The sequence below is a fragment of the Gavia stellata genome, chromosome 6 (genome assembly GCF_030936135.1).
Source record: "Gavia stellata isolate bGavSte3 chromosome 6, bGavSte3.hap2, whole genome shotgun sequence".
Taxonomy (NCBI): Eukaryota; Metazoa; Chordata; class Aves; order Gaviiformes; family Gaviidae; genus Gavia; species Gavia stellata.
The window spans coordinates 457,059-480,851 of record NC_082599.1 but is presented as its reverse complement, the minus strand read 5'-3'; the positions used below and the strand labels follow the sequence as shown (position 1 = coordinate 480,851).

The 23,793-nt window shown below is 74.7% G+C and overlaps 3 protein-coding genes across 3 annotated transcripts; 2 read left to right on the top strand and 1 right to left on the bottom strand.

Annotated features, from left to right (window-relative positions):
* Positions 1 to 273: 273 nt before the first annotated feature.
* ATG9B (autophagy related 9B) lies at positions 274 to 7,602 on the bottom strand. Its single transcript, XM_059818637.1, has 15 exons — positions 7,581 to 7,602; positions 4,759 to 4,873; positions 4,382 to 4,425; positions 4,172 to 4,236; positions 3,875 to 4,045; positions 3,644 to 3,785; positions 2,787 to 3,535; positions 2,536 to 2,689; positions 2,286 to 2,465; positions 1,946 to 2,191; positions 1,657 to 1,868; positions 1,391 to 1,493; positions 782 to 872; positions 500 to 627; positions 274 to 338 (listed from the first exon to the last, which is right to left on the bottom strand). The coding sequence occupies exons 2-14, from the start codon at positions 4,856 to 4,858 to the stop codon at positions 515 to 517; spliced, it is 2,370 nt and encodes a 789-aa protein (XP_059674620.1). The 5' UTR covers positions 4,859 to 4,873; positions 7,581 to 7,602; the 3' UTR covers positions 274 to 338; positions 500 to 514.
* A 930-nt stretch (positions 7,603 to 8,532) lies between these two features.
* ABCB8 (ATP binding cassette subfamily B member 8) lies at positions 8,533 to 12,785 on the top strand. Its single transcript, XM_059818730.1, has 15 exons — positions 8,533 to 8,841; positions 9,297 to 9,452; positions 9,539 to 9,633; positions 9,739 to 9,844; positions 9,923 to 10,084; positions 10,209 to 10,294; positions 10,372 to 10,469; positions 10,577 to 10,682; positions 10,782 to 10,815; positions 10,904 to 11,040; positions 11,156 to 11,250; positions 11,552 to 11,685; positions 11,840 to 11,987; positions 12,379 to 12,629; positions 12,705 to 12,785. The coding sequence occupies exons 1-15, from the start codon at positions 8,533 to 8,535 to the stop codon at positions 12,783 to 12,785; spliced, it is 1,998 nt and encodes a 665-aa protein (XP_059674713.1).
* A 1,328-nt stretch (positions 12,786 to 14,113) lies between these two features.
* On the top strand, positions 14,114 to 23,495 carry ASIC3 (acid sensing ion channel subunit 3). The gene is made up of 11 exons (XM_059819164.1): positions 14,114 to 14,671; positions 19,384 to 19,534; positions 19,609 to 19,736; positions 20,573 to 20,723; positions 20,827 to 20,883; positions 21,255 to 21,408; positions 22,077 to 22,168; positions 22,256 to 22,335; positions 22,421 to 22,492; positions 22,749 to 22,801; positions 23,417 to 23,495. The coding sequence occupies exons 1-11, from the start codon at positions 14,117 to 14,119 to the stop codon at positions 23,493 to 23,495; spliced, it is 1,572 nt and encodes a 523-aa protein (XP_059675147.1). The 5' UTR covers positions 14,114 to 14,116.
* Positions 23,496 to 23,793: the final 298 nt, after the last annotated feature.

Sequence of the window (23,793 nt, the reverse complement as noted above, 5' to 3'; positions counted from 1 at the left end):
GAGGCCCGGGCAGGCGGCGGGAGCGGGGATGGCACCAGCCCCGGGAAGGGGCATCCCGGGCGCCCCGTGCCCCCCCATAAATATAGCACCTGGCGGGGCTGGCTGCCCCCGGCAGCGCCCCCGGCCCCGCGCCACGGCGGGGCCACCGGCAAGGCCACGCGCCCCAGCAGGCAGCCCACGCGGGCAGGGCCGGCCGGACCACCCCGTGCCCCGGCCGCCGGGCAGCACGGTGGGCAGTGGCGAGTCCCTCCGCTGCGCCCGGTCCTGGCCAGCGGCTCCTGGCAGCTGTCCCGGCACTGTGCCTGGCAGCGCCGGGAGCTCTCGGCACACCCAGGACCCTGCGGAGGAAACGGGACTGTGAGCAGCGACCCTGGCAGCGGGGACCCTGGCAGCAGGGATGCCGGCACGCACGCCGGCCGGCCGCTGCCGGGCCCCAGCCCCGGTGGTCACCCACGCTCCCCAGGCCAGGGCTGCCTGGCCAGGCCGTGCCCTCACCCACCAGAGCCGAGTCCGGCTAGCCCGTTGTCTGCTCTTCTTCTTCCTCCTCCTCTTCTTCCTCCTCTTCCTCGGCCCAGCCGCCCAGCGGCATCTCCCGGTGCTGAGCCTGCGAGGCCCTGGCAGCCGAGCCTGGGGCGCAGCGGGGGTCAGAGCCACCCCGGCCCCACAGCCCCTGCCTGGGGTCCCAGCCCTCAGGACCCCCCCAGCTGCCCCACCTCCGGGCTCAGCCCCACGGGGGACAAGGGCCAGCACGTGTCCCCGGTCCCCCTGGCGCGGTGCTCACCTGCGGTCACGGAGGGTGGCTTGGGTGCCCCCGCGGCCACCCACACCCCCACGGCCTGGGGCCCGGGGCCCTGCTGCTGCTGCTGGTGGAGCTGGAAGGGTGGGAGAGGTGCTCAGAGACCCCCATCATGGTGGTCAGAGCCCCCACAGAGGCGGTCAGAGCCCCCCATCGTGGCAAGCTGCCTCCCCGGGGGACAGTGCGGAGGGGGGCTCCCAGAACAGGACACACACCCTCGCTCCCAAAGGGGTGGCAGAAGGTGACGCCGGCCGCGGTGCCTTGCCCCTAACACCCGGTCTGGCAGCAGCCGGGGGGGTCCCCAGCCAAAACCAGGGTGAGAAGGGGTCCCGCACTGGAGCAGGGAGCGCAGCGGCTGGCCTGGCACGGGACCGGGGACCAGGAACCGGGGTCCGGGGACAAGGGACTGGGGACCGGTGCCAGGGCCAGGCAAGACCCGTGGGGGGTGGCGGGCAGGAGCGAGGGCAGAGCACCGGGGCGGGCGCAGCCCCCAGCAGGCAGGGCTGCGGGCAGGGGCACGGCAGGGGACCCGCATCCCAGGGGTGCTGCGGGCAGAGGAGCCGGGGGACGCGTGGCCGGGGCGGGGGGACGCACCTCGTGCAGGTAGATGGCGTGGAGGCTCATCTCGGCCGAGGCCACCTCGGAGAGCAGTGCCGAGCGGCTCAGGCTGCGCAGCCGCGACTCGCTCAGGAGCAGGCTGCGGGCAGAGACGGTGAGCACCGCGCCGGCACGCGGGGCCCCGCCACAACACTCCCTCCCCGCCGCGACACCCCCTCCCCACGTCCCCTCCATTGCCCCCCATCACCAGCCCAGTGGGGTGCCGAGCCCCCAGGCCCCCCCAGCCCCACCGTCGGCAGGACCTCTCCTCGGGGAGCAGGCGGTCGCTGTGGCAGCCGGGGCTGTCGGCGGAGGAGCCACGTGCCCGCCCGGGCAGGGGCGACGCCAGGGAGGCCAGGACGCTGGCGGCGGCGCTGGCGGTGCTGCAGGGCTGGGCGAAGCGCCGGTCCCAGGACACCAGCCCGCTGGCCGAGAGGATGGGCCGGGCCAGGACACTGGCCAGCAAGCCGTCCGGCTGTGGAGACACGGGTCAGGGCGGCCCCGGCCGGAGACCCCCGGACCCCCCCGGCCACACGTGCCCACCCCGCTCACCGTGGCCGCCGAGTCGTCGGAGAGGAGGGAGGCGCCCAGCGGCCCCTCGGCCAGGATGCGCTGGGCGGGCGGCGCGGCGGCCGCGTCCTGCTGCACCTTCTCCTTCAGGTGGCTGAGGAAGAGCTCGCTCGGCGGCGGCGGCTGCCAGCGCGGGTTGGTGATGGCGAAGTGCATCAGCGACAGCTCCGTCTTCCCGTTCTCCGCTTGCTGGTACACGGAGGCCTCCGTCTGTCCGGCCGACAGCCACTGCAGGGCAGGGGGGTGAGCGAGGCCGTGCCCGGGACCCCCCGACACCGGGACGCCCCCCCAGGACCCCCCCACCCTGGGACACCCCCCCCACCTGGGGATTGCCGTGGTTGCGGACGTCGAGCTGGGCAAAGGAGCAGATGTCGCCCACCCCCACCACCTCCACCGTGAAGTTGCGGAAGAAGTCGATGATGTCCAGGGCGCGGGTGGGCAGGGCGAAGATGAGGATGAGGGGGGTGAGGATGGGGCTCAGCAGCTCCTCCAGGATGAAGACCTGCAGGCAACGGGGGTGTCAGGGGGTGTCCGGGGCGGGGGTCCCGCCGCCCAGCCCTGTCCGCGCTCACCGCCTTGTACTGGAAGAGCTGCGCCATCTCGCCGCGTGTCTCCGACCGGCTGGCGTTGCCCTGCCAGTGGTCGGGCATGTAGTGGACGTGGGCCAGGACGCGCTGCAGCAGCTGCTCCGGGCACCACACCGTGTGCTCGTCGGGGATGAAGGACCTGCGGGCGGGGCGCAGGCGTCCCACCTCCCGCTCAGCCACCCCGCCGCCCGCCGTGCCCGCCGACGGCACGGCCCGGCACGGCCCAGCACACCCACCTGGCCAGAGTGACCACCAGCCCCAGCAGCGTGATGGCGGTGAGGATGTGCTGCACCGTCAGGACGTCTTCGTCGTAGACGGTCAGGACGATGAGCACGGCCAGGATGGAGCCGGCGAAGAAGCCGACGTTCTTGGCCAGCACGGTGAGCAGCGGGCTGGTGAAGGAGTTCATGTACTTGGTGGCCGGCTTGTAGCCGCGGCTCAGCCGCGCCTGCAGCTCGTGGTTGAGCTCGTTGAAGTGGCGCAGGTAGTGGCGGCCGTAGAGGGACCAGCGGCGGGCGCCCAGGCTGCCCGGCTCCCGCTTGATCACCTCGGCGTAGCTGAAGAAGGCGTAGAGGAGCTGCCAGACCAGCACGCAGGGGCAGAGCAGCAGGTTGGCCAGCCCCAGCAGCACCATGGCGCGCGCCAGGCGCCGGGCCAGCTCCCGCCGGGCGCCCGCCCGCTTGCACTGCGGCCGCAGGCTCCACTTGTTCTGGAAGAGGGAGCCGGGGCCCCAGAAGAGGAGCAGCTCCAGGTTGTACTTGAGGCCCTGGGTGAGGAAGACGACGGGGCCCAGCAGCGGCAGGCGGAAGCGGACGGGCAGCAGCGACTTGTTGACCATGGCCACCGTGTAGTTCTTGAAGCGCAGGATGCGGTGGTAGATGTCCAGCTCCGTCAGCTCCCTCTTGTGCACGCACATCTGCTGCCGGCGCTGCAGCGAGATCAGCCGCGCCTGCACCTCCTGCCAGCTGTAGTTGCACAGCCCCTCCTGCACCAACGACACGCCGATTGACGTCGGCACGGCACGGCTCGGCACGGCTGGGCTCGGCACAGCCGGCCCCCGCCCCGCCAGCCCCGTCCCCGCGGCCCCGCTCACCGAGGGGATGTTGAGGGCTTTGATGTAGAAGGTGCGGATCTCCCAGTAGCTCAGCAGGCTGCAGAGCACCTTCACCAGCCGGTACAGCCAGAAGACGGCCGCCATCACCAGCAGGAAGATGATCCAGCCGCTGGCCCGGATCCTGGCAGGGCGCACGCGTGTCAGGCGGGGACCCGGCAGCGCTGGGACTCCCGCGCGGCCGTGCCGGCAGCTCCCGGCCCCGCTCCTCACCTCTGGGCACACTGCGAGGCGGGCAGGACGGCATCGGGCAGCGTCACCTTGCCGCGGTCAGGGGCCGCCCCCCCGGCGTGGCTGTGGTTGAGCGGCCGGTTGGCGAAGAGGACGTCGTACTCCACGCAGCACAGCAGGAAGGTGGTGAAGGTGACGACGAACAGGAACTGCCTGGGGGCGGCGGGGGATCAGCACAGCCCCTCACCCCGCGGCCGCCCAGCGCCGCCCGGCACCGCCTGGTGCGGCATGGCACGGCACGGCACGGCAGGCAGGGGCGGGCTTTCCGCCGGCACTTACACCAGCTCGAAGATGTCGGAGAGCATCATGCAGGCGAAGCCGTTCTTCTGGTGGAAGTGGTAGATGTTGGGGGCGCGTTAAGGAACGTGTGCCCGCGGCGTCGGACCCCCCCCCGTCCCCCCTCGGCACCGGGGTCCCCCCGCCCCCCCGCCGCGGTGCCGGCCGCGGGCAGGGCTGGGCAGCAGCCAGGCAGGGGCCCCGCAAGGATATCTTGGTGAAGAAATTATCCAGGTTCTTGATGTGGTGCCAGGAGTCTGTCGAGGAGAGAAAAACAGCGGGGGCTGAGCCGGGGCCTCGGCACGTCCCGCCCCGGCCCCCCGCGTCCCCCATCCGTGAGGCACCCCCACCCGAGACCCACAATCCCCCCACCTGCGCCCAGCTGGAGGGCCGTGGGGCAGCCGGTGCCCCCACCCCACAGCGGCAGGGCTGGGCCTGCCCCCCGTGCCTGCACACCCCGGGCAGGCTGCCCTCCCTCCCCTCCGGTCGAACCCCCAACCCGCGCCCCACGGGGGGACCACGACCCCCAGAGCACCCGCTGTGACCCCCCACCCCCCAGGGACCCCCGGCAGGGTCTGGACCCCCGCTACCTTGCAGCCCCTCGGTGACGTGCACCAGCAGCTCCTCCTCGCCGGGGGGTGAGTCCTCCTCGAAGTCCTCCAGGCGCCGGTACTCCCCCTGCGCCGCCATCGCCCACCGCACCGCCTGCCGGGGACGCCCGTCGGCACCCACCGCCGCGGCCCAGGGACCCCCGCCTGGCACGGACCCTGGCAGCGGGGGTGCCTGGGGGGACGGAGCACCCCCCCAGCCCCATGGGCCGTGGGGCAGCCAGAGCCTGGCCGCGGGGCACAGGGATGCCGTGCCAAGCCGTGCCGAGCCAGGCTGAGCTGTCTGCCCCGCGGCCAGGAGCCGGAAATGCCGGCGAGGTCACGCAGCGCCGCCCGCGTGCCCCAAATTCGGGCGACCTGAGCTGGCCTCCCGCACCACGCCACAACCCTGGGCAGGGCCATGCCGCGCACGCCGCCCGTCCCATCCCGTCCCACCGGCTGGATCACCGCCAGCGCCCGGCCGTGCCCCGCCAAGGGGCCAGAGCTCCCCGGGAGAGACTACTGCCCGGCCCGGCGGAGACCCCCGCTTCACCCCACGTCCGCCCCTCAGGCTATGCGGCACTGCCCCCCCAATCCGAGTGGGGTGGACCCCTTCCCCATGGAGCCCCCTCCCCACAGACCCCCTCCCTACAGACCCCTGTCCCCAAGGACGCCCAGCCCATGGACCTCCCTCCCCATGGAGCCCCATCCCCACGGATCACCCTCCCCATGGACCACTGTCCCCACGGACCCCCATCCCCATGGATCACCCTACCCATGGACCACTGTCCCCACGGACCCCCATCCCCACGGACCCATGGGGCAGCAAGCAGCCCAGAGGCGGGGCAGCAGCCGGGGCACAGGACCGAGCTCAGGGCCAGCTCCCGAGCCCCGGTGGCTTCTTAATGCCTTGGGGACCCCCAAGCCGGGGGAGGACAGGACCCCAACTGCTTTGGGGCAGGGCAGGACCCCTGGGGCAGGAGGGACCCCAAACCCTCGGGACAGGAGCCCCAGCCCCTTGGGGCAACACAGGACCCCAGTTCCCTTGGGGCAGTTTGGGACCCCCAACCCCTTGGGGCAGGATGGGACCCCCAACCCCCTGGGGAAGGGCAGCACCCCTGGCCCCTGGGGAAGGAGGGGACCCCTGGGGCAGGATGGGACCCTCAGCCCCTTGGGGAAGTACGGGACCCCCCAACCCCTGGGACAGGATGGGACCCCCACTGCCCTGGGGAAGGACAGGACCCCTCTCCCCTCAGGGCAGGACGGGACCCCCAGCCCCCCTGGGGAAGGATGGGACCCCCACCCCCTTGGGGCAAGAGAGAACACCTGGACCCTGGGGCAGGATGGGACCCTCAGCCCCTTGGGGGAGGACAGGACCCCCACCCCTCGGCACAGGACAGGACCCCCCGACTCCCAGGGCAGGACGGGACCCCCACCCCCTGGGGCAGGACAGGACCCCCCCGTCCGGCCCCCGCTGCCCTCCCCTTACCGCCACCGGTCAGTGCTCCCACGACCCCGCAAGCCACCGGCGTCCCCTCCCGTGGCCAGTGCCAGTGCCTGGCCAGGCCGGTGGCCGCAGGTGATGCCGTCCGGCCCCACCCCGCCGCGGCGCTGCTGGGGCCTGACTCACGGCACCGTGGCCGGTGCGGCGAGGCCGTGGGCACGAGGGAGCCCCGGGCCCTGGAGCGGTGATTCAGCAGGAGGGACGTGGCCGCGGCCGGCAGAGACCCGAGTGCCGCCGGACATGCCGTCCTCGTGCTGACCCCCGGCCTTGTGCAACTCCCCGTTGGGGACAGAGCCACCGTGTCCCCCGGGATCGGGTGTCCCGGCCATCGCCCACTGGTGATGCCGGTGTAGCCCTTCCCCCACCTGCCCTGCACCGGGCGGCCAAAAATACCCGGGGCGCCCGAAAATAGCCTGGGCGGCGTAAACAGCCGGGGGGGCCGAGGGCTGGCGGGGGGACCCCTGTGCCGGGGCAGGGCAGCATGGGACCCCCCCCATCGCGCTGGTCCCCCGCACGGCCCCAGGGGACACGGGCACCCTGCGAGGACACGCGCGCCCCAGTGTCCCCACGGTGGCACGTGTGTCACACAGGGACCCCCGCGGCCCCGCAGGCAGCTGGGTGGGGACACAGGTACCCTCATGGGGACACAGGCAGCGTGACGGCCCCGTGGTGACACACGCCCTGTAGTGACACGTACCCCAATAGCACCGTGGTGACACACACCCCGCAGAGACGCAGCCACCCTGTGGGGACGCTCCCGTGGGGACGCAGCCACCCCATGGGGATACTCCCGTGGGGATGCAGCCACCCCGTGGGGACGCTCCCGTGGGGACGCAGCCACCCCATGGGGATACTCCCGTGGGGATGCAGCCACCCCGTGGGGACGCTCCCGTGGGGACGCAGCCACCCCATGGGGATACTCCCGTGGGGATGCAGCCACCCCGTGGGGACGCTCCCGTGGGGACGCAGCCACCCCGTGGGGACGCTCCCGTGGGGACAGCCCCACACACGGGCCGACACCGGCACCTCGATGGCCCCAGGAGTCACCTGGACCCCACGGGCACCCCGATGACCCTGTGGGGACAGGCGTGGGGACACGTCCGCCCCGCGCGAGCACCGGCAGCCGGTGTCCCCGTGTCCCCCGGCCGGGCCGGGCGCGGCCGTGGGGGTCCCGGGTGCAGCGCCATGGGGGGGCCCCGGGAAGGAGCAGGGTGACCCCGCACCGGGGGGCTCGGGGCCGCGCTGGGGCGGCCGCTCCCGTGTCCCCGTCCCCCGGTCACCCCCGGCGCTCGGTGCCCCCCCGGCCCCCGGCCCGGCTCACCTCTCGCCTCGGCGCTGGCACAGTCCCCGCGGGGCCGGTGTCCCCGCTGTCCCCGCTGTCCCCGCTGTCCCCGCTGTCGCCGGTGCCGGGCTCTCACCTGCTCCCGCACCCACCCCGGGACCGGGACCGCGTCCCGCCGCCGGGCATGGCCGCAGCGGCACCGGGGGCGGCGCGGGGGGGGGGTCCGAGGAAGGCGGCAGCGGTGCGGGGTCCCGGCGCGGGTCCGGTCGGGGGTCCGCGGGTCGGGGCCGGCGCAGGGCCCGGGCCGCGGTGCCGGTGCTCCGCCCGCCCCGGCGCCGCCCCTGCCCGCCCCTGCCCGCCCCGCGGGGCGGCCGGCTCGGCGGGGCCGCCATGCTGCTGCTGCTGCGGGCGCTCGGCGCTCGGGCCGGGCTCCGCTCGGTCCCCGCTGCGCGGCGGCCGCCCCCCGCCCCGGGGCGCGGGTAGAGGGGGGGCCCCGGGCCGGGGGGCGGGGGGGGCGGGGCAGCCCGGGCTCCCGTGGCGGGGGGGGGGGGGGGGGCACCCCCCAAACTCTCGGGTCCCTTGGAGGGTTGGGGGGGGGCCCGGACGCTGCGTCCCCGGGGGTGGGGGGAGCCCGGGGGGTCCCCGGGGGTCAGGGGCCGGGGGGGCCGGGGGGGGGGTTGGGGCTGCCGGGGGGCGCGGGGGGACGCGGGCGCCTCGGGGCAGTGGGGCTGGGGTCGGGGGGGGGGCGGGATCCCAAATGCTGGGGGGGGGGGGCGGGGGGAGAGCGGAGGGGTCTGGGTGCTGGCGCTGGGGGGGACTGGGGGGGGGGGGCCTGGGAGCGGGGACAGCGGGAGTGCCCAGAGCGGGACAGGGTGTCCCCTGCCCCGGGACAGCCCAGGGTGGCGTGGGGAGGCTGGCCGTGCGCTGGGGGGGACGCCCCTTGTCCAGGCCCCCCCCTGTCCCCGGGGCTGGCCCCCGGTTCGGGCGCCCCATGCTTACCCCTCTCCCCAGTTTCAGGTATGGAGGGGGGTGCCTGGGGCTCGCCGGCCCCCCTCGCCGCCCCCCCAGCCCCGCACCGCCAGCCCTGCGCTGCCTGCTCCTGGCCGGCCCGGCCACGGGCTGCGTGGCGCTCGGCTTGCTGGGCACGGCCGCGCGCTGCCAGGAGGCCGCCGTCCCCGCTGTCCCCGCCGTCCCTGTGCCCCCTGAGCCCGCACAGCCCCGGCCGGAGCCCACCTTCGACTGGCCGGCGTTCTGGACCTTCCTGCGCCCCCAGCTCCTGGCCCTCTCGGCGGCCGTGGTGGTGAGCAGGGGCGGGTGGGAGGCTGCGGTCCCCTTCGTTCCCGCCGTCCCCATGCCACGGCGTGACACCCACCATCCCCATGCCACGGCATGACGCCCGCCATCCCCATGCCACGGCGTGACGCCCGCCGTCCCCATGCCACGGCGTGACGCCCGCCATCCCCATGCCACGGCGTGACGCCCGCCGTCCCCATGCCACGGCGTGACGCCCACCATCCCCATGCCGCTCGCCGTCCCCATGCCACGGCGTGACACCCGCCGTCCCCATGCCACGGTGTGACGCCCGCCGTCCCCATGCCACGGCGTGACGCCCACCATCCCCATGCCACGGTGTGACGCCCACCATCCCCATGCCGCCCGCTGTCCCCATGCCACGGCGTGACACCCGCCATCCCCATGCCACGGTGTGACGCCCGCCGTCCCCATGCCACGGCGTGACGCCCGCCGTCCCCACAGCTGGCACTGGGCGCAGCCCTGCTCAACGTCCGCATCCCGGTGCTGCTGGGGCAGCTGGTGAACGTGGTGGCCCGCTGCGCCCGCGGCCACATCACCGGCTACCTGCGAGAGGCCCGGCGCCCGGCCCTGCGCCTGCTCGCCGTCTACTGCCTGCAGGTGGGCGCCGGCACCGCGAGCCGGGCGGGGGGTCCCGGGGGGCTGCCCCCTGCCCCGCACCCCTCCCGAGCCCCTCTCCTCCGCAGGGGCTGCTGACCTTCGGGTACATCGCGCTGCTGGCGCGGGTCGGGGAGCAGGTGGCGGGCAGCATGCGCAAGGCGCTCTTCATCTCCCTGCTGCGGTAAAACGCCCCGCGGGGCCGCGGGGGGGGACAGGGTGGGGGGGGCGTGGGGACAGGGCGCGGGGGTATGGGGGTCCCCCAGCCCACCGCCGCTCCCCCCGGCAGGCAGGACGTGGCGTTCTTCGACGCCAACCGGACGGGGCAGCTGGTCAACCGGCTGACGGCCGACATCCAAGAGTTCAAGTCCTCCTTCAAGCTGGCCATCTCCCAGGTGAGGCCGGCGGCACCAGACCCCCACCCGGCCTCCCCCAGGCCCCAGCACCCATCCCTGCCCGTCCCCCCCACCCAGGGCCTGCGCAGCGGCACCCAGACGGCGGGCTGCTTCGTTTCGCTCTACCTGCTCTCGCCCAAGCTGACCGGCCTCCTGCTCGTGGCGCTGCCCGCGCTGGTGGGCGCCGGGGCCCTCATCGGCGCCGTCCTCCGCAGCCTCTCCCGCCGGGCGCAGGAGCAGGTAACCCCGCGCTCGCCCCTCTGCCCGGCGCTGTCCCCCCCCCGCAAAGGGCCCCCACCGTCCCCCCGGGGCCGGAGCAGGGGGGGTCCCGCACCAGCCCCCCGCTCCGTCCCTCTCCCCGCAGGTGGCCAAGGCCACCGGGGTGGCAGACGAGGTGCTGGGAAACGTCCGGACCGTGCGCGCCTTCGCCATGGAGGACCGGCAGGCGGGGTAAGGGGGTGGCGGGGGCTCTCGCCTGGCGGGGGCAGCGGGGGGCCGGGGGGCGTCAGCCCTGTCCCTGCCCGCAGGCTGTACTGCGCCGAGGTGGACCGCGCCGGCTGGCTGAACGAGCGGCTGGGGCTGGGCATCGCCGCCTTCCAGGGGCTCTCCAACCTGGCGCTGAACGGTGAGTGGGTGCCGCGGGGCGGGACCCGGCAGTGCCGTGGGGCAGGACCCAGTGGTGCCGTGGGGCAGGACACCCTCCGGGTCCTACCTGCGCCCCGCGCCCCACAGGCATCGTCCTGGGGACCATCTTCGTGGGCGGCTCCCTGATGGCCGGGGACGAGCTCTCGCCGGGCGACCTCATGTCCTTTCTGGTGGCCTCGCAGACGGTGCAAAGGTCAGGGCAGGGCGCGGCGCCTCCCCCGGCACCCCCGGCGTGCCGCAGCCTGCCCGGGGCGCAGCCCTGAGCTCGGCCTCTCCCCTTGTGCACCGGCAGGTCCATGGCCAACATCTCCATCCTGCTGGGGCAGGTAATTGGGGCGGGGGCTCCCGCTGGCCCCCCAGGGCTGGGGGGCAGGGGACGGGGTCCGAGGGGTGCTCCTGCCGCCGTCCCCGCAGGTGGTGCGAGGGCTGAGCGCCGGCGCCCGCGTCTTCGAGCTGCTGACGCTGGAGCCCAGCGTGCCGCTGCGGGGCGGGGGCTCCATCCCCAGCCACTCCCTGCTCGGCCGCATCTGCTTCCACCACGTCTCCTTCAGGTGAGCCGCCCTGGCCCCTCGCTCCGATCCGGCCCCTCCGGGCTGCCCCACGGGCTGCCCCACGGGCTGGGGGCTGGCACCGCGCTCCCGCAGCCCCCCGCTCCTCTCCCCACAGCTACCCCACCCGCCCCGGCTACCCGGTCCTGCGGGACTTCAGCCTCACCCTGCCCCCCTGCAAGACGGTGGCCATCGTGGGACCCTCCGGAGGAGGTACAGCCCGGCCCCCCGCGCCCGCCGGGCCCCCCGGGCAGGGGACGCCCTGGCCAGCACGTCCCAGTTAGGGGGGCAGAAGCCAGCCCGGCCTCCCCGGGGACGCCAGCTCAGCCCCTCGCCGGTCCCCGGGCGCATCCTCCTGCGCCCCAGTCCTCTGCCCAGCGAGCCCGGCGGGCGGCAGGGACCGGGATCTGTCCTCTGCGCCTCCCACCCGCCCGGCAGCTCTGGAGGCCGGAGCCGGGGGGCTCGTGGGTGGGTGCCCGGGCGGTGCCGCGGGGCTGAGGGCTCCCCTCCGCAGGGAAGTCGACGGTGGCGGCGCTGCTGGAGCGGTTCTACGAGCCCACGCAGGGCACCATCACCCTGGACGGCCACGACATCTCCTCCCTGGACCCCTCCTGGCTGCGAGGGCAGGTCATCGGCTTCATCAGCCAGGTTCGGGGCGGCCGTGGGGCTGCTGTGGGGCTGCTGTGGGGCACTTCCCCCAGGCGCTGGACAGGGACCCCCCTGGATCCACGCTGTCTCCAGGGGAGGGGCGGGAGGTGGCCCCATCCGGGGCTCGGTGCTGAGGGGCCGGATGCTGCCCCAGGAGCCGGTGCTCTTCGGAACAACCATCATGGAGAACATCCGCTTTGGGAAGCCGGGAGCCTCCGACGCAGAGGTGTACGCCGCGGCCCAGCTCGCCAATGCCGACGGCTTCATCCGCAGCTTCCCCGAGGGCTACGACACCGTTGTGGGTATGTGCCGGGCTCCGGCCGGGCTGCGAGCCACGGAGTGGGGTATGGCAGGGGTGGGAGGCGAGCAGGCACCCCCGAACCGGTGCAGCCGCCCCTCGGGACAGACGGGCGAGCACGAGACCCTGGCCAAGGCGGCCCATGTGCCCCCGGGGACACCGGCTGCTGGTCACCACCGGCGCGAGGCTATGCCGGGAGGGAGCAGCGGCTGTGCCGGGCTCCCCGCAGGAAGGACGTGGTTTGGTGCTGGCGTTCCCAGGGGGTTCCCTGGCCCCGGTGCGGGAACACGGCTGCGCCCCTCCGCTTCCACCCTTGGGGTGGGGGTCCCTCCCCATCCGGGGGTCTCCCCCCCAGGGTGGGGCGGCGCCAGCATCCCTGCGGTCGTCCCCGGCAGGTGAGCGTGGCACGGCGCTGTCGGGGGGTCAGAAGCAGCGCATCGCCATCGCCCGGGCCCTGCTGAAGGACCCCGCCGTCCTGATCCTGGACGAGGCCACCAGCGCGCTGGACGCCCAGTCGGAGAAGGTGGTGCAGGAGGCGCTGGACCGCGCCGTCTCGGGCCGTACGGTGCTGCTCATCGCCCACCGCCTCAGCACCATCCGGGGGGCCGACCTCATCGTGGTGCTGGCGCAGGGCCGGGTGGCCGAGGTGAGCGGTGCCGGGGGGGGTTGCGGGCAGGGGTGGGTGGCCATGTGGGTGACACCGTCTCCGCCACCCTTGCAGGCAGGGACCCACGAGGAGCTGGTGCGACGGGGGGGTCTCTACGCCGAGCTCATCCGCCGGCAGACCAAGGACCGGACCTGAGCGTGGGGCAGAGCCGGAGGGGGGGGGCACCTGCTCCCGGGGTGCCCCCCTGCTGCTCCCCAATAAACCAGGGATGGAAGGCGGCTGTGGGGACTCTGCTGTGCGGTGCGGGGCTGCGGGGGGGGGGGGGCCAAGCCGGGACCCGGCCGGGCAGCGAGGGGGGCAGCGGCCCCGCTCCCCCCTCCCCGCTGCGAAGGATCCCCTCCGGGCCGCTCGGGGGCGCCCTTCGCGGCGGGGAGGGGGAGCGGGGCCGGTGCGCAGCGTCCCGCCCCGCCGAGGAAGGGGGCGGAGCCGCGGGGGCGGTGACGTTTGATTTGGGGGCGGGGCTGGCGGGGCTGACCCCGCCTCTCCCTGCCGCTCATCCCCGGGGACGGGCGGCTGCCCACGGGGAGGGCCGTGTCCTGCGTGGAGGGGGGGTCCCCTGTGTCGCACCCCCCCGGGGTGGGGTCCCCTGTGTCACCCCCCCGGCGTGGGGGACCCCTCTGTCACCCGCGGAGTGGGGGGACCCCCGCGTTGCTCCCCACGGCGGAGGACCCCTGCGTCGCCCTCGGGGGTGGGGGACCCCTGTGTGACACCCCCGCCCCGGGGTGGGGGGACCCCCGCGTCACCCTCCGTGTGGGGGTCCCCTACGTCGCCCCTCGGGGTGGGGGTCCCCTGGGCCGCGCCGGGGGAGGGGAGCTGCCTGCTGAGCCCCCCCCCCCCCCCCCCGGGGGTCTCGGCCCCGCCGCTGCCCCGGGAGGGGCTCCGGGCCGGCCCCGGGTCTGCAGCCGCCGGTGCGGGGGCCCAGCGCGGCCCGGGGGGGGTCCCGCAGCCCCCGCTCGCCCCCCCGCCCCCCCCCCCCCCCGCGCCGGGCTCAGCGGGGGCTCCGTGCCCGGGGAGAGGTGGGGGGAGCCGGGGCGGCGGGGGGAGTGGGGCGGCAGTGGGGCAGCCCCCGGCCCCCCCCGGCTCCGCGCCCCCCCCCCTCCCTCCCCGCCCGTGCTCGCCGGGGGGGGCGGCGGCGGGTGGAGCCGCCGCGGGAGGGGCGGGGGCGGGGGGCGGCCGCAGACCGGCAGCGGCAGCGGCTGCGCCGCGGCAGCGGGAGCGGAGCCGGGACCGGGACCGGGACCGACACCGGGGCCGGGGCCGGGACCGACGCCGGGACCGGGACCGGGGCTGCGCTGGCCCGCGGCCCCGGCAGCGCGGGGGGGCGGAGCGGCCGGTCCCGCCCTGCCCCGCCCTGCCCCGCCCTGCCCCGCCCGCAGCACCCTGAGCCCGGCGCGGCCATGGGCCGGGGGCGACCGGGGCCGCGGGGGGGCTGAGGGCGGCGGGGAGCGCGGGGGCCCGGCGGCAGGATGAGGGCGGGCTCGGAGGGCAGCGGGGAGGGCGAGGGGCTCTCCAGCCTGCGGGCCTTCGCCCACAGCTCCTCGCTGCACGGCATCAGCCACGTCTTCGCCTACGGGGCCGTGTCGCTGCGCCGCGTGCTGTGGGGCGCCTTCTTCCTGGGCTCGCTGGGGCTGCTGCTGCTGGTCTGCGCCGAGCGCGTCGCCTACTTCCTCACCTACCCCCACGTCACCAAGCTGGACGAGGTGGCCGCCCACAACCTCACCTTCCCGGCCATCACCATCTGCAACCTCAACGAGTTCCGCTTCTCCAAGATCACCCGCAACGACATGTACCACGTGGGCGAGCTGCTGGCGCTGCTCAACGACCGCTACGAGATCAGCAACCCGCAGCTGGCCGAGCCCCACGTCCTGGCCGCCCTGCGCGACAAGGCCAACTTCAAGAACTTCAAGGCGAAGCCCTTCAGCATGGCCGAGTTCTACAACCGCACCGGCCACGACCTGGCCGACATGCTGCTGCAGTGCTCCTTCCGCGGCGCCAACTGCACCGCCCGCAACTTCACCGTGGTGAGTGCCGGCCTCGGGACACGGTGCCCGGCCGGAGGAGGGGGCTCCACCAGGGACGGGGACTGCCGACACCTGCGGGCAGCCTGCCGGGGTCGGGCACCGGCGCGCTGGGGCTGCCGCGGCGCCCATGGGTGAGCCCCTTCTCCAGACCCGCAGCCGTCCCGCCGGCGCATCCCACCGCCCGCAGCACGTTGGCCCCTGCCCACCATCCCGGGTGCTGCAGCAGGCTGGGTGCCAGCCCAGGGTGCCCCCACCCCATGCTCGCCGCGGGGGTGCCAGGCAGCTGGGAACAGCGCCCAGGCTGGAGCCGTGCTGTGCCGGGGGCCCTGTGCCGGGCCGGGCGGCTCTGCCGGCGTGCAGCCACTCGGGCATGGGATGCTGGCGGGCGCGGGATGCTCACGGGTACGGCCCACAGCCCCACTCCCCGCACGCTGGCCCCAGATGCCGCCCAGGCACCGGCAGCAGCAGCTGCTTCTCCCAGGCTGTGTTTGCACACAGGCTCCCACGCCTGCGGCTCCTCTGCGCAGTCTGCCCCGGCACGGGCGGGGGTCCCCTGTGCCGGAGCCGTCCCGCTGCAGCCCGTGGGCACCTGGCCCCGGTGCCGCCCGCAGCACCCCCAGCCGCTCCTGGGGCTGCGCCCGCTCTGCTCCCGGCCTGGGGAACCGCCGGTGCCCGAGTGCTCTCGCCACACCAGCCGTGCCCCGGCGGCGTGCCAGCAGGGCCGCAGGGGCCGAGCTGTGTCCTCTGGGTGACGTGCAGGGTGCGGGCAGCTGCCGGAGCGTGGCAGGGGGGAGCAGGACTGCCACATCCCTGTGTAGACGTGGGCTGCTGCGGGCAGCGGGGTGGCTGTGGCAGGCGGTGCCCACCCTGTCCCACACAGCCCCGGGTGGGCATGGGGACCCCCGACCCAGCGCTCAGCTTCCCCGGGCAAACCTTGGCCGCGGGCAGCCTGTGCCGGGTCCTGCCAGACCCGCCCGGGGCAGTGCCCACCCGGGAGGGACGGGCAGGGCTGGTGGCATGGGGCAGGATGAGCAGGAGCAGTGGCACGGGCAGAGCTGGTGGCATGGGCAGGGCAGGCGGGGGTGATGGCACAGGCAGGGCGGGTGCGTCCTTCGTGCTGCACCAGCGCCAGGAGAGCAGCGTGCCGTGGGAGCGGGGCAGCCTGCGCCCGCCGTGCATGGCTCTGCTCAGTCCCCATCGCCGTCACCGTGGGCTCGACCGCGCTACCACAACAGCGATTACCACCAGCTTAAGACTCTTAGTGCATGAAATTAATTTTCCTTGGGAGCTCAGTTGAACAGAATCCCTTTTGGCAGCTCCGCGCCCCCTGTGCCCTTTGCCGGAGCAGCTCTGCCGGTGCCCCTGTGGAAGGGCCAGGCGGCTGCGGCAGCCGCCGGGTCGATGGCTGGGATGTGTGCCGGGAGGGTTGAGGGTCCCCGGCGGCACGTGCTGTGCAGCCGCAGCTCGCTGCAGCCTGGAAGCTGGCACCTCTCCGGGGTGCGTAGCTGAGCTGCCAGGGCCCCAGCGTGCTGCCGGCATGCGGGGTCGGTGCCTGCCCCAGGGGTGCGCGGGTGCCTGTCTCCCTTCCCGTGCCAGGGGTCTCGGGGGGACGCGTGCTGTGCTGTGCTGCTCCCGCGGCCCCTGGGCTCACGGACGCCGCCGGGAGCGTCAGGCTCTGCCCATGTGTGCCGCACGACCGGCCCCACTGCCGCTTCGTCTCCGACGGGCGGTGAGAAACTTCTGCCTGAGCAGCTGCGGCAGCCCCCAGCACACACGGCCCCCCCATGGGGCCACCCTGCCCCGGCTCAGCCCGGCCTCTGACTGCACCCGCTGCAACTTTGCCGGCTGAAAATACAGAGCTAATGCCGGGGCTTAGTCACGGATTATGATCCTCTGCCCTGGGCCTCGGCGCTGAGCTGGCAGCTCCCGGCACTGTGCCCCGTCCAGTGGCGGTGGGCTCCGGGGCTCCCGTCCCGTGCCTGGGCCGGAGAGGCCGGCTGTGCACAGCGCCTTGTCCCAGCCGGGTCCCTGGGGTCCCCGGGCACGTGGCGAGTGTCCGAAGCAAGGGCCATCCGGGCTGGGTCTGTGCCCCCCCGTTGTCTCCCCCCGGGGCCAGCAGGGACGGGAGGTGCTCGGGACCGGCACGGCCGCAGGGTGCAGGGAGAGGGGATCCCGGGGTGCAGGGACAGCAGGTCCCTGGGGTGCAGGGCTGGGGGGGGCCCGATGGTGGGTCACCCCCAGTGTGGGGACCAGGAGGGCTGGCAGTGCCGGGGCCCATCCCAGCCACCCCCCCCACTCCCCCCAGCCACCGGCCCCAGCACATCCCTGTGCTGGGCAGCCGTTGCCATGGCAGCCGCCCCCCCCTTCCTCCTTGGGCAGCACGTTGCCATGGTGACGGCTCCCCTCTTTGGGAGCAGCCCGTTGCCATAGCAGCGCCCCCCCCCCCCCCCCCCGGTGGGGCAGGATGGGGGGACACCCCGTAGCGGGGGGGTCCGTGACTCCGTGGGGCAGTTAGAGCCCCCCATGGCCATCACCCCCCGCCCCGGGCCGTGGGTCGGTGATGGGACTGGGGGGCCGTGGCTGCAGCCCCACTGCCCCTCACGCTGCGCCCGGGGCAGCCGCTCTGTGGGGCAGGGTGGCCGTGGGGCCAGGTGTGGGGTAGGGCTGTGCCCCAGGGGCATGGGGGGGGATAGGCCAGGGGGAGTGAGGGTCTGGGGTCTGGGGGGGCTGCTCTATATCTGCGGCTGGGGGGACTGTGGGGCTGGGGGGGGATTTGGGGGGCAGCGTGGGGTTGTTCGGCTCAGGGCCATGCTGGGGGCTCTGGGCGGGGTCTCTGCCCCCCGGCGCTGGTCCCTGGGGGCTCTGGGTGCTGGGGTCCCTGGCTGTGGGTGCTGGTCCCTGGGGGGCTCTGGGGTCCCTGGCGTGGGGCGGGCTCCCAGGTGCTGGCGGGGATGACGGCCTCTGCCGCCGTGGCTAAGCCAAGCCCCGGTCCCCGTCGCCATCCTGGCTCACGCCCTCCCCGCTCACATGTCCCCACGCAGCCCCACGTGTCCCCACGTCCCCCCGCCGCCCTGCGTCCCCCCCCGGAGCCGTGCGGAAACCCAATCCCCCTGCAGAGCCGGGCAGGACGGCCGCCATGGCCGCCGAGGCGCCGAGGCCGGGCATGGGGGCGCGGGGGGCAGCTGGCCTGGCGGCCTTCGCCCGCTCCTGCACGCTGCACGGGCTGGGGCGCATCTTTGCGCCCGGGGTGCCGGCACCGCGACGCCTGCTCTGGGCCGGCGCCTTCCTGGCCTCGCTGGGCACCTTCCTGCTGCAGGCTGGGGAGCGGGTCTGGCACTACGCCGCGTACCCCCGCGTCACCGTGCTGGACGAGGCAGAGAGCCGCGTCCTCACCTTCCCCGCCATCACCCTCTGCAACTACAACCGCATCCGGCGCTCCCAGCTCACCCCCAACGACCTGTTCTGGCTGGGCAGGGAGCTGCTGGCGGTGGGGAGGGAGGACTTCCCCCGCTACCTGCGGGCACTGGGGCGGCCCCCCGACCTCGCCGGCTTCTTCCCCAGCAAGAGCTACGACCTGGGCGCCTTCTACCAGCGCGCCGGGCACCCCATCCGCGAGATGCTGCTGCGCTGCCGCTTCCGCGGCCGGGACTGCGGCCCCGAGAACTTCACCGCCGTGAGTGCCAGCGCCAGCGCCACGGCCACCGCCACGGCCGCTGCCGTGACCGCGGTTGGCTTTGCCCCAGCCAGGACCCACAGCAGCCCCAGCCGGCTCTGCCCTGGGCAGGGCTTGGGCAGGACCCCCAGGGCTGAGCAGGTTTTGGGGTGCACAGGCTGTGGGTTGGTCGGCTGTGGGGTTGTGCAGGCTGTGGGGCGACGGTGGGGTGCAGTCTGTGGGGCCGTGGGGTGCAGAGCGTTTGGGGCCGTGGGCTCTGCGCAGGCTGTGGGGCGATGGGGTGCACAGGCTGTGGGGTGATGGCGGGGTGGGGGCACGGCGCCTGCCCACCCTGCTGTCCCCCAGCCCCAGGCACTCGGTGAAGGTCCCGGGGGGCTCCTCTTGCCCACCCTGCACCCACAGCGCCGTGGGGAGACGTGGGGCTGCGGGGAAGCATGGTGGAGATGGGGAGTCATGGGGGGACGTGGGGCTGCAGCCGCAGGTCTGTGCTCGCTGTGAAGTGGCCGCGGAGGCTGGCGGGGGCTCCCTCCGTGCTGGGGGGCTGCGGGAAAAGGTGGGTCAGCCCCGGGCGGGGGGGCTGTGGGTGCCTTCCCAGGGGTCGGGGTCCCGCGTCCCACCTGGCTGGGGAGGGACCGTTCCTCTGCCGCGGCGACCGCTGGGGCCTGGCGGGGCAGGACACGGGGCGGGGGTCCCGCAGGGCCGTCGGGAGCCGGCAGAGCCGAGGACGTGGCAGCAGCCGCCCCACGGCCCCGTCTGCAGCCCCACGCTGGTCCCAGAGGGGAAGGGACGGATGCACCAGCCCCTTCCCTGCGCACAGACCGACGGGGCGCTGGGGTCCCGCAGTGGGTCCTGTGGGGCGCTGGGATCCCGCACGGGGGGTGCAGGAGCCCTGGGGCCGTGCCAGGTCCCCAGGCGCTGCCCCCCCACCCTGCTCGCTGGGTGCAGGGCAGGGGGGGGGTCCAGCCCCCAGCCCCCCGAATGCCGCTGTCCCACGGGCGGCCCCGCGGCGGGCGCTGAGGGTCCTGCCCTGTCCCCGCAGATCTTCACCCGCCTCGGCAAGTGCTACACCTTCAACTCGGGGGGGCCAGGCCGGGAGGTGCTGACCACGCTGCAGGGCGGCGCGGGGAACGGCCTGGAGCTGATGCTCAATGTCCAGCAAGAGGAATACCTGCCCGTCTGGGGGGACACGGGTGAGGGCCCCCCCACCGCCCCGCCCGCGGCCCGGCCGCCGCCCCGCGCCCCCGACGCCCTCCCTGCCTTCCAGACGAGACCTCCTACGAGGCGGGGGTGAAGGTGCAGATCCACAGCCAGGAGGAGCCCCCCTTCATCGACCAGCTGGGCTTCGGCGTGGCGCCCGGCTTCCAGACCTTCGTGTCCTGCCAGCAGCAGCGGGTATCCGGCCGCTCTGCCCGGGCGGTGCGCGGAAGGGGCTGCGGGGGCACAGCCGCACCCCGGGCCTTGGGCAGTCCGGGCACAGCCGCAGCCATCCCTGCGGGGACGTCCCGTGCCGAGCCGTGCCGCGTGGCAGGTACCGCACCACCGGTGCGGCAGCTCTGCCGCCGCGACGGCCGGCGGCACTGTGGCATGGTGTGGGGCAGCCCCATGCCAGGACCACTCGGTCCCGCCACAGGCACCGGCTCCCGGCAGCGACCCCCCAGCCTCCTGCCGAACAGACCGTCGGCAGGGGCGGCATCCAGCTGGCGCAGCCGGACACCTAAATTTAGGTGTCTTGAGTGGGTGTCTCCATGTGTGCCAGCGCAGGCGGCAGGGAGCATGGCGGCAGCGGGAGCGTGGCCCTCGGTGCCTGTGGGCGCCTCGCTGGGCCCCGCTGCGCCCTCACCAAGTACGCTCCCCGCACCAGCCCCGGCACAGCCCCGCTGGCCACCCTGGGGAGCGTGGGGGTCCGTGCCGTCCCCTGTCATGTCTGGCTTCCATGGGCTCCCAGCCAGCGCTGCGTGCCAGTACTCGCCCGGCCCCTTCCCTCCTGCTGCGCCATCGGCTGTGGGTGATGCCGGCCCCGACACCCGGCCCCGTGCCCGGCGAGGAGGCGCAGGGGCGGGAGCGGGGTCTCTGGGGTGGTGCGTGCCCCCAGCACTGGCTCCATGGGCTGAGCTCTGCCCGAGAGACAGGGCACCACGGTGGGCTGGGGGGTGGCGATGTGGGACAGGGATGCCGGGGACGCCGGGGACACCGGGGACGCGGTGTTTTCCTTAGCCCGCGGCCGGCAGCTGGTGTACCTGCCCCCGCCCTGGGGGGACTGCAAGGCCACCCCCATCGAGTCCGACTTCTTCACCAACTACAGCATCACCGCCTGCCGCCTGGACTGCGAGACCCGCTACCTGGCCGAGAACTGCAACTGCCGCATGGTGCACATGCCGGGTGAGCCGGGGCCGGGGCCGGGGCTGGGGCCGGGGGGTGGCTGCCGCAGGGCCGGGGCGGTGGGGAGACCCTCCTGCCCCTGCGACTGCCGCCTCCCCTGCAGGCAACGCCAACGTCTGCACCCCGGAGCAGTACAAGGAGTGCGCCGACCCCGCGCTGGGTACGTACCGGGGGCAGCCCCCGCTATCGCCCTGGCCCCCGCCCCGGCCCTGCCGCCTCTGGTGTCCCAGACACCCATCCCCGGACACCCCCGGACTCACCTCTGGGACCCCTTGCCCCCCCCAGCTCCATCGCTGTGAACATGGAGCCAGTGTCCCCATGACCTTGCTTGGCGGGGTGGTGACACGCAGGTCTGGGCTCCCCCGCTGTGCCCCACCCATGGCACGCTTGTCCCGTGCCGCCGGCACCCGCCACCACCCGGGGTTTGGCCGGAGCCCAGGCTCCATCCTCGGAGCAGCATGATCCCCAGTGCGAGCAGGGGGCACGGCCACACGGTCCCAGTGGTCCCAGTCCCACCTGCACCCCCCCCAGACTTCCTGGTGAAGAAGGACAGCGAGTACTGCGCCTGCCGCACGCCCTGCGCCATGGTGCGCTACGGCAAAGAGCTCTCCATGGTGAAGATCCCCAGCAAGGCCTCCGCCAGGTACCTGGCCAAGAAGTTCAACAAGACGGAGCAGTACATCGCGTGAGTGCCACCGCCACGCCGACCCACGGCCCCGCCAGCGCATGGCGCAGCACGGTGTGACAGTGTGACACGGCATGGCACGGCCACGCGGCATCCCCCAGCATACGTGAACTGGCATGGCACGGCATGGCATGACGATGTGACACAGCACGGCATGGCTCTGTAGCATGCCCCAGCATACAAGAACCGGCACGGCACGGTGTGACAGTGTGCCACGGCACGGCACAGCCACACAATATCCCCTGGCATATGTGAACTGGCATGGCACGGCATGGCGTGACGATGTGACACAGCACGGCACGGCCCTGTGGCATGCCCAGGCATACATGACTTGGCACGGCACGGTGTGACAGTGTGCCGCGGCACGGCACAGCCACACAACATCCCCCGGTATGTGTGAACTGGCATGGCACGGCACGGCGCTGCCTCCCCTGTGCAAACCTGCCCCAGCACAGGGAAAACCACACGGCATGGCACAAAATGGCATGGCACAGCACAGCATCGCACGGCATGGCACGGCATGGCGCAGTACATCCTTGTGCCACCCCAGCACAGGGCAGACCCCTCCGTCCCATCCCGCTGTGGCACGGCACTGCCCCTCTCCCCCCCCCGCCCCGATGGCACCTGATGGCTCGTCCGTCCCTCCCGGACCCGTCTGTCCCCCCCAGGGACAACGTGCTGGTCCTGGACATCTTCTTTGAGGCCCTGAACTACGAGATGATCGAGCAGAAGAAGGCGTACGAGGTGGCGGGGCTGCTGGGTGAGTGCTCGGGGGGGGTCCCGGGGAACTGGGGGGGGGGGCGGTTCGGGAGGGCAGCCCCCCCTCTGACGCCGCCCTCCTGCCCAGGCGATATCGGGGGGCAGATGGGGCTCTTCATCGGCGCCAGCCTCCTCACCATCCTGGAGATCTTCGACTACCTGTACGAGGTGAGCGCCTGCCCGGCCCCCCCAGCCTCCCCCAGCCGTGGGGCGCTCAGAGCCGCGGCCGGGGGCTATGACCCGTCTCCGCCAGGTATTCCGGGACAAACTCCTCAGCTTCTACAAGGAGAAGAAGAGGACCCCCCGGAGCGACAGCAGCACCCTGGTAATCCCCCCCCCGCAGCCCCCCACCCCCAGCACCCCCCGGCCCTCCGGGCTGCCACCCGGCCACTGCGTCCCCCCTCCCCTGGCACAGCCGGCAAGGGGGGGCCTCGCACCTCATCCCACCCATCTGCTGCTCGGCCTCATCCCGCCCCGGGACCGGCACCATCTCCCGCTCGGACCCCACGCGCTCATTCGCTCCTCTCTGTCCGTCCGTCTGTCCGTCCGTCCGTCCGTCCTGCGCCCCCGCCACCTGCCAGGAGCATCCAGCGGTGCCAGGCAGCCCCGCTGCCCCGCTCCCTCCGGGGCCCAGGTAGTGATCCCGGCTCTGCACCCGGGGGGGTCACAGGGGTCCCCGGCCGGGGCGCAGCGAGGAGGACGCAGCCACGGCCCCGCAGCGGGGCTGTGACCCCCCCCCCGGGGGCAGGGACCCCCCCATTCCCCTGCAGGCGGGCCCTGGGGGTCCGCGTCCCCCTCCCTCCATCCCAGGCTTTTCTTGGCATCATCCCTGGAGCCGGTGCGTGGGGGCTGCCCCCCCCCGGCTCCGCTCCCATCCTCATGCATCGCTCCCCGTCACCGTGTCCCCCCCTGCCCAGGGCCCCCCCCACCCCCTTGGCCTGGCCGGGGACCCCCCAACGCCCCCCCCGGGACGCTGCGGGGCAGGCGGGAGCCCCGGCCCTGGGGGAGGCTGGCTGCTTGGGGACAGGGGGGGGACAGGGACAGTCTTGCTCTACAGCGGGGGCGAGCTGGCCCCCCCGGAGCTGGGGGGGCTGCTGGGGCAGAGCTGGGATGGGGGCAGCCCAAGGGGCGCGGGAGGGGGTGGCAGAGCCCCCCAGCACGGCGGAGGACAGCAGCACAGCAGGGGTGCGGGGGGCAGCCCCCCATCACCCCCAGCCCCCCCTGACCGCCCCCCCCGCCCTGTCCCCAGAGCGCCCGTCGCCCCCTGCGCTGCCACGCGGACGGTCTCAGCTTCGCCCCGAACGTGCTACCTCGTCACCCGGCTCTAGGCGCCTTCGAGGAGTTCGCCTGCTGAGGGGCCAACCCGCGCCCCCCCGCTGGGCCGGGGGGAACTGGGGGGGCTGCTGGCAGCAGACCCGGGTGCCCCCGCCGCCCTGCCCCGCCGGGACCCAGGGACCCCCCACGGCCACGGGGCCGGCACCGGGCCCCGAGGTGCCCTGCTCTGGGCCCCCCCCGAGGGTGTGGCGGGGGGCTGCGGGCGGTGGGGCCCCCCCGGCCCCGCTCCCGTGTACCTGCATGTGCTGCTTGCGCCCGCGCCCCTCCCCGCTGCGCTGTACATGCGACGCC

What these genes read in the sequence shown, in the direction of transcription:
- ASIC3 (XM_059819164.1), top strand. Translation starts at nt 14,117, where the DNA reads ATGAGGGCGGGCTCGGAGGGCAGCGGGGAGGGCGAGGGGCTCTCCAGC. An exon ending in CCGCCCGCAACTTCACCGTG is followed by an intron (nt 14,672 to 19,383) that starts GTGAGTGCCGGC and finishes CTGTCCCCGCAG; the next exon opens with ATCTTCACCCGCCTCGGCAA. An exon ending in AAGACGGAGCAGTACATCGC is followed by an intron (nt 21,409 to 22,076) that starts GTGAGTGCCACC and finishes TGTCCCCCCCAG; the next exon opens with GGACAACGTGCTGGTCCTGG.
- ABCB8 (XM_059818730.1), top strand. Translation starts at nt 8,533, where the DNA reads ATGCTTACCCCTCTCCCCAGTTTCAGGTATGGAGGGGGGTGCCTGGGG. An exon ending in TCGCCGTCTACTGCCTGCAG is followed by an intron (nt 9,453 to 9,538) that starts GTGGGCGCCGGC and finishes TCTCCTCCGCAG; the next exon opens with GGGCTGCTGACCTTCGGGTA. An exon ending in GGGCTACGACACCGTTGTGG is followed by an intron (nt 11,988 to 12,378) that starts GTATGTGCCGGG and finishes CGTCCCCGGCAG; the next exon opens with GTGAGCGTGGCACGGCGCTG.
- ATG9B (XM_059818637.1), bottom strand. Translation starts at nt 4,858, where the DNA reads ATGGCGGCGCAGGGGGAGTACCGGCGCCTGGAGGACTTCGAGGAGGAC. An exon ending in CGTCACCGAGGGGCTGCAAG is followed by an intron (nt 4,426 to 4,758) that starts GTAGCGGGGGTC and finishes TCTCCTCGACAG; the next exon opens with ACTCCTGGCACCACATCAAG. An exon ending in CTGGTGGTCACTCTGGCCAG is followed by an intron (nt 2,690 to 2,786) that starts GTGGGTGTGCTG and finishes CCCCGCCCGCAG; the next exon opens with GTCCTTCATCCCCGACGAGC.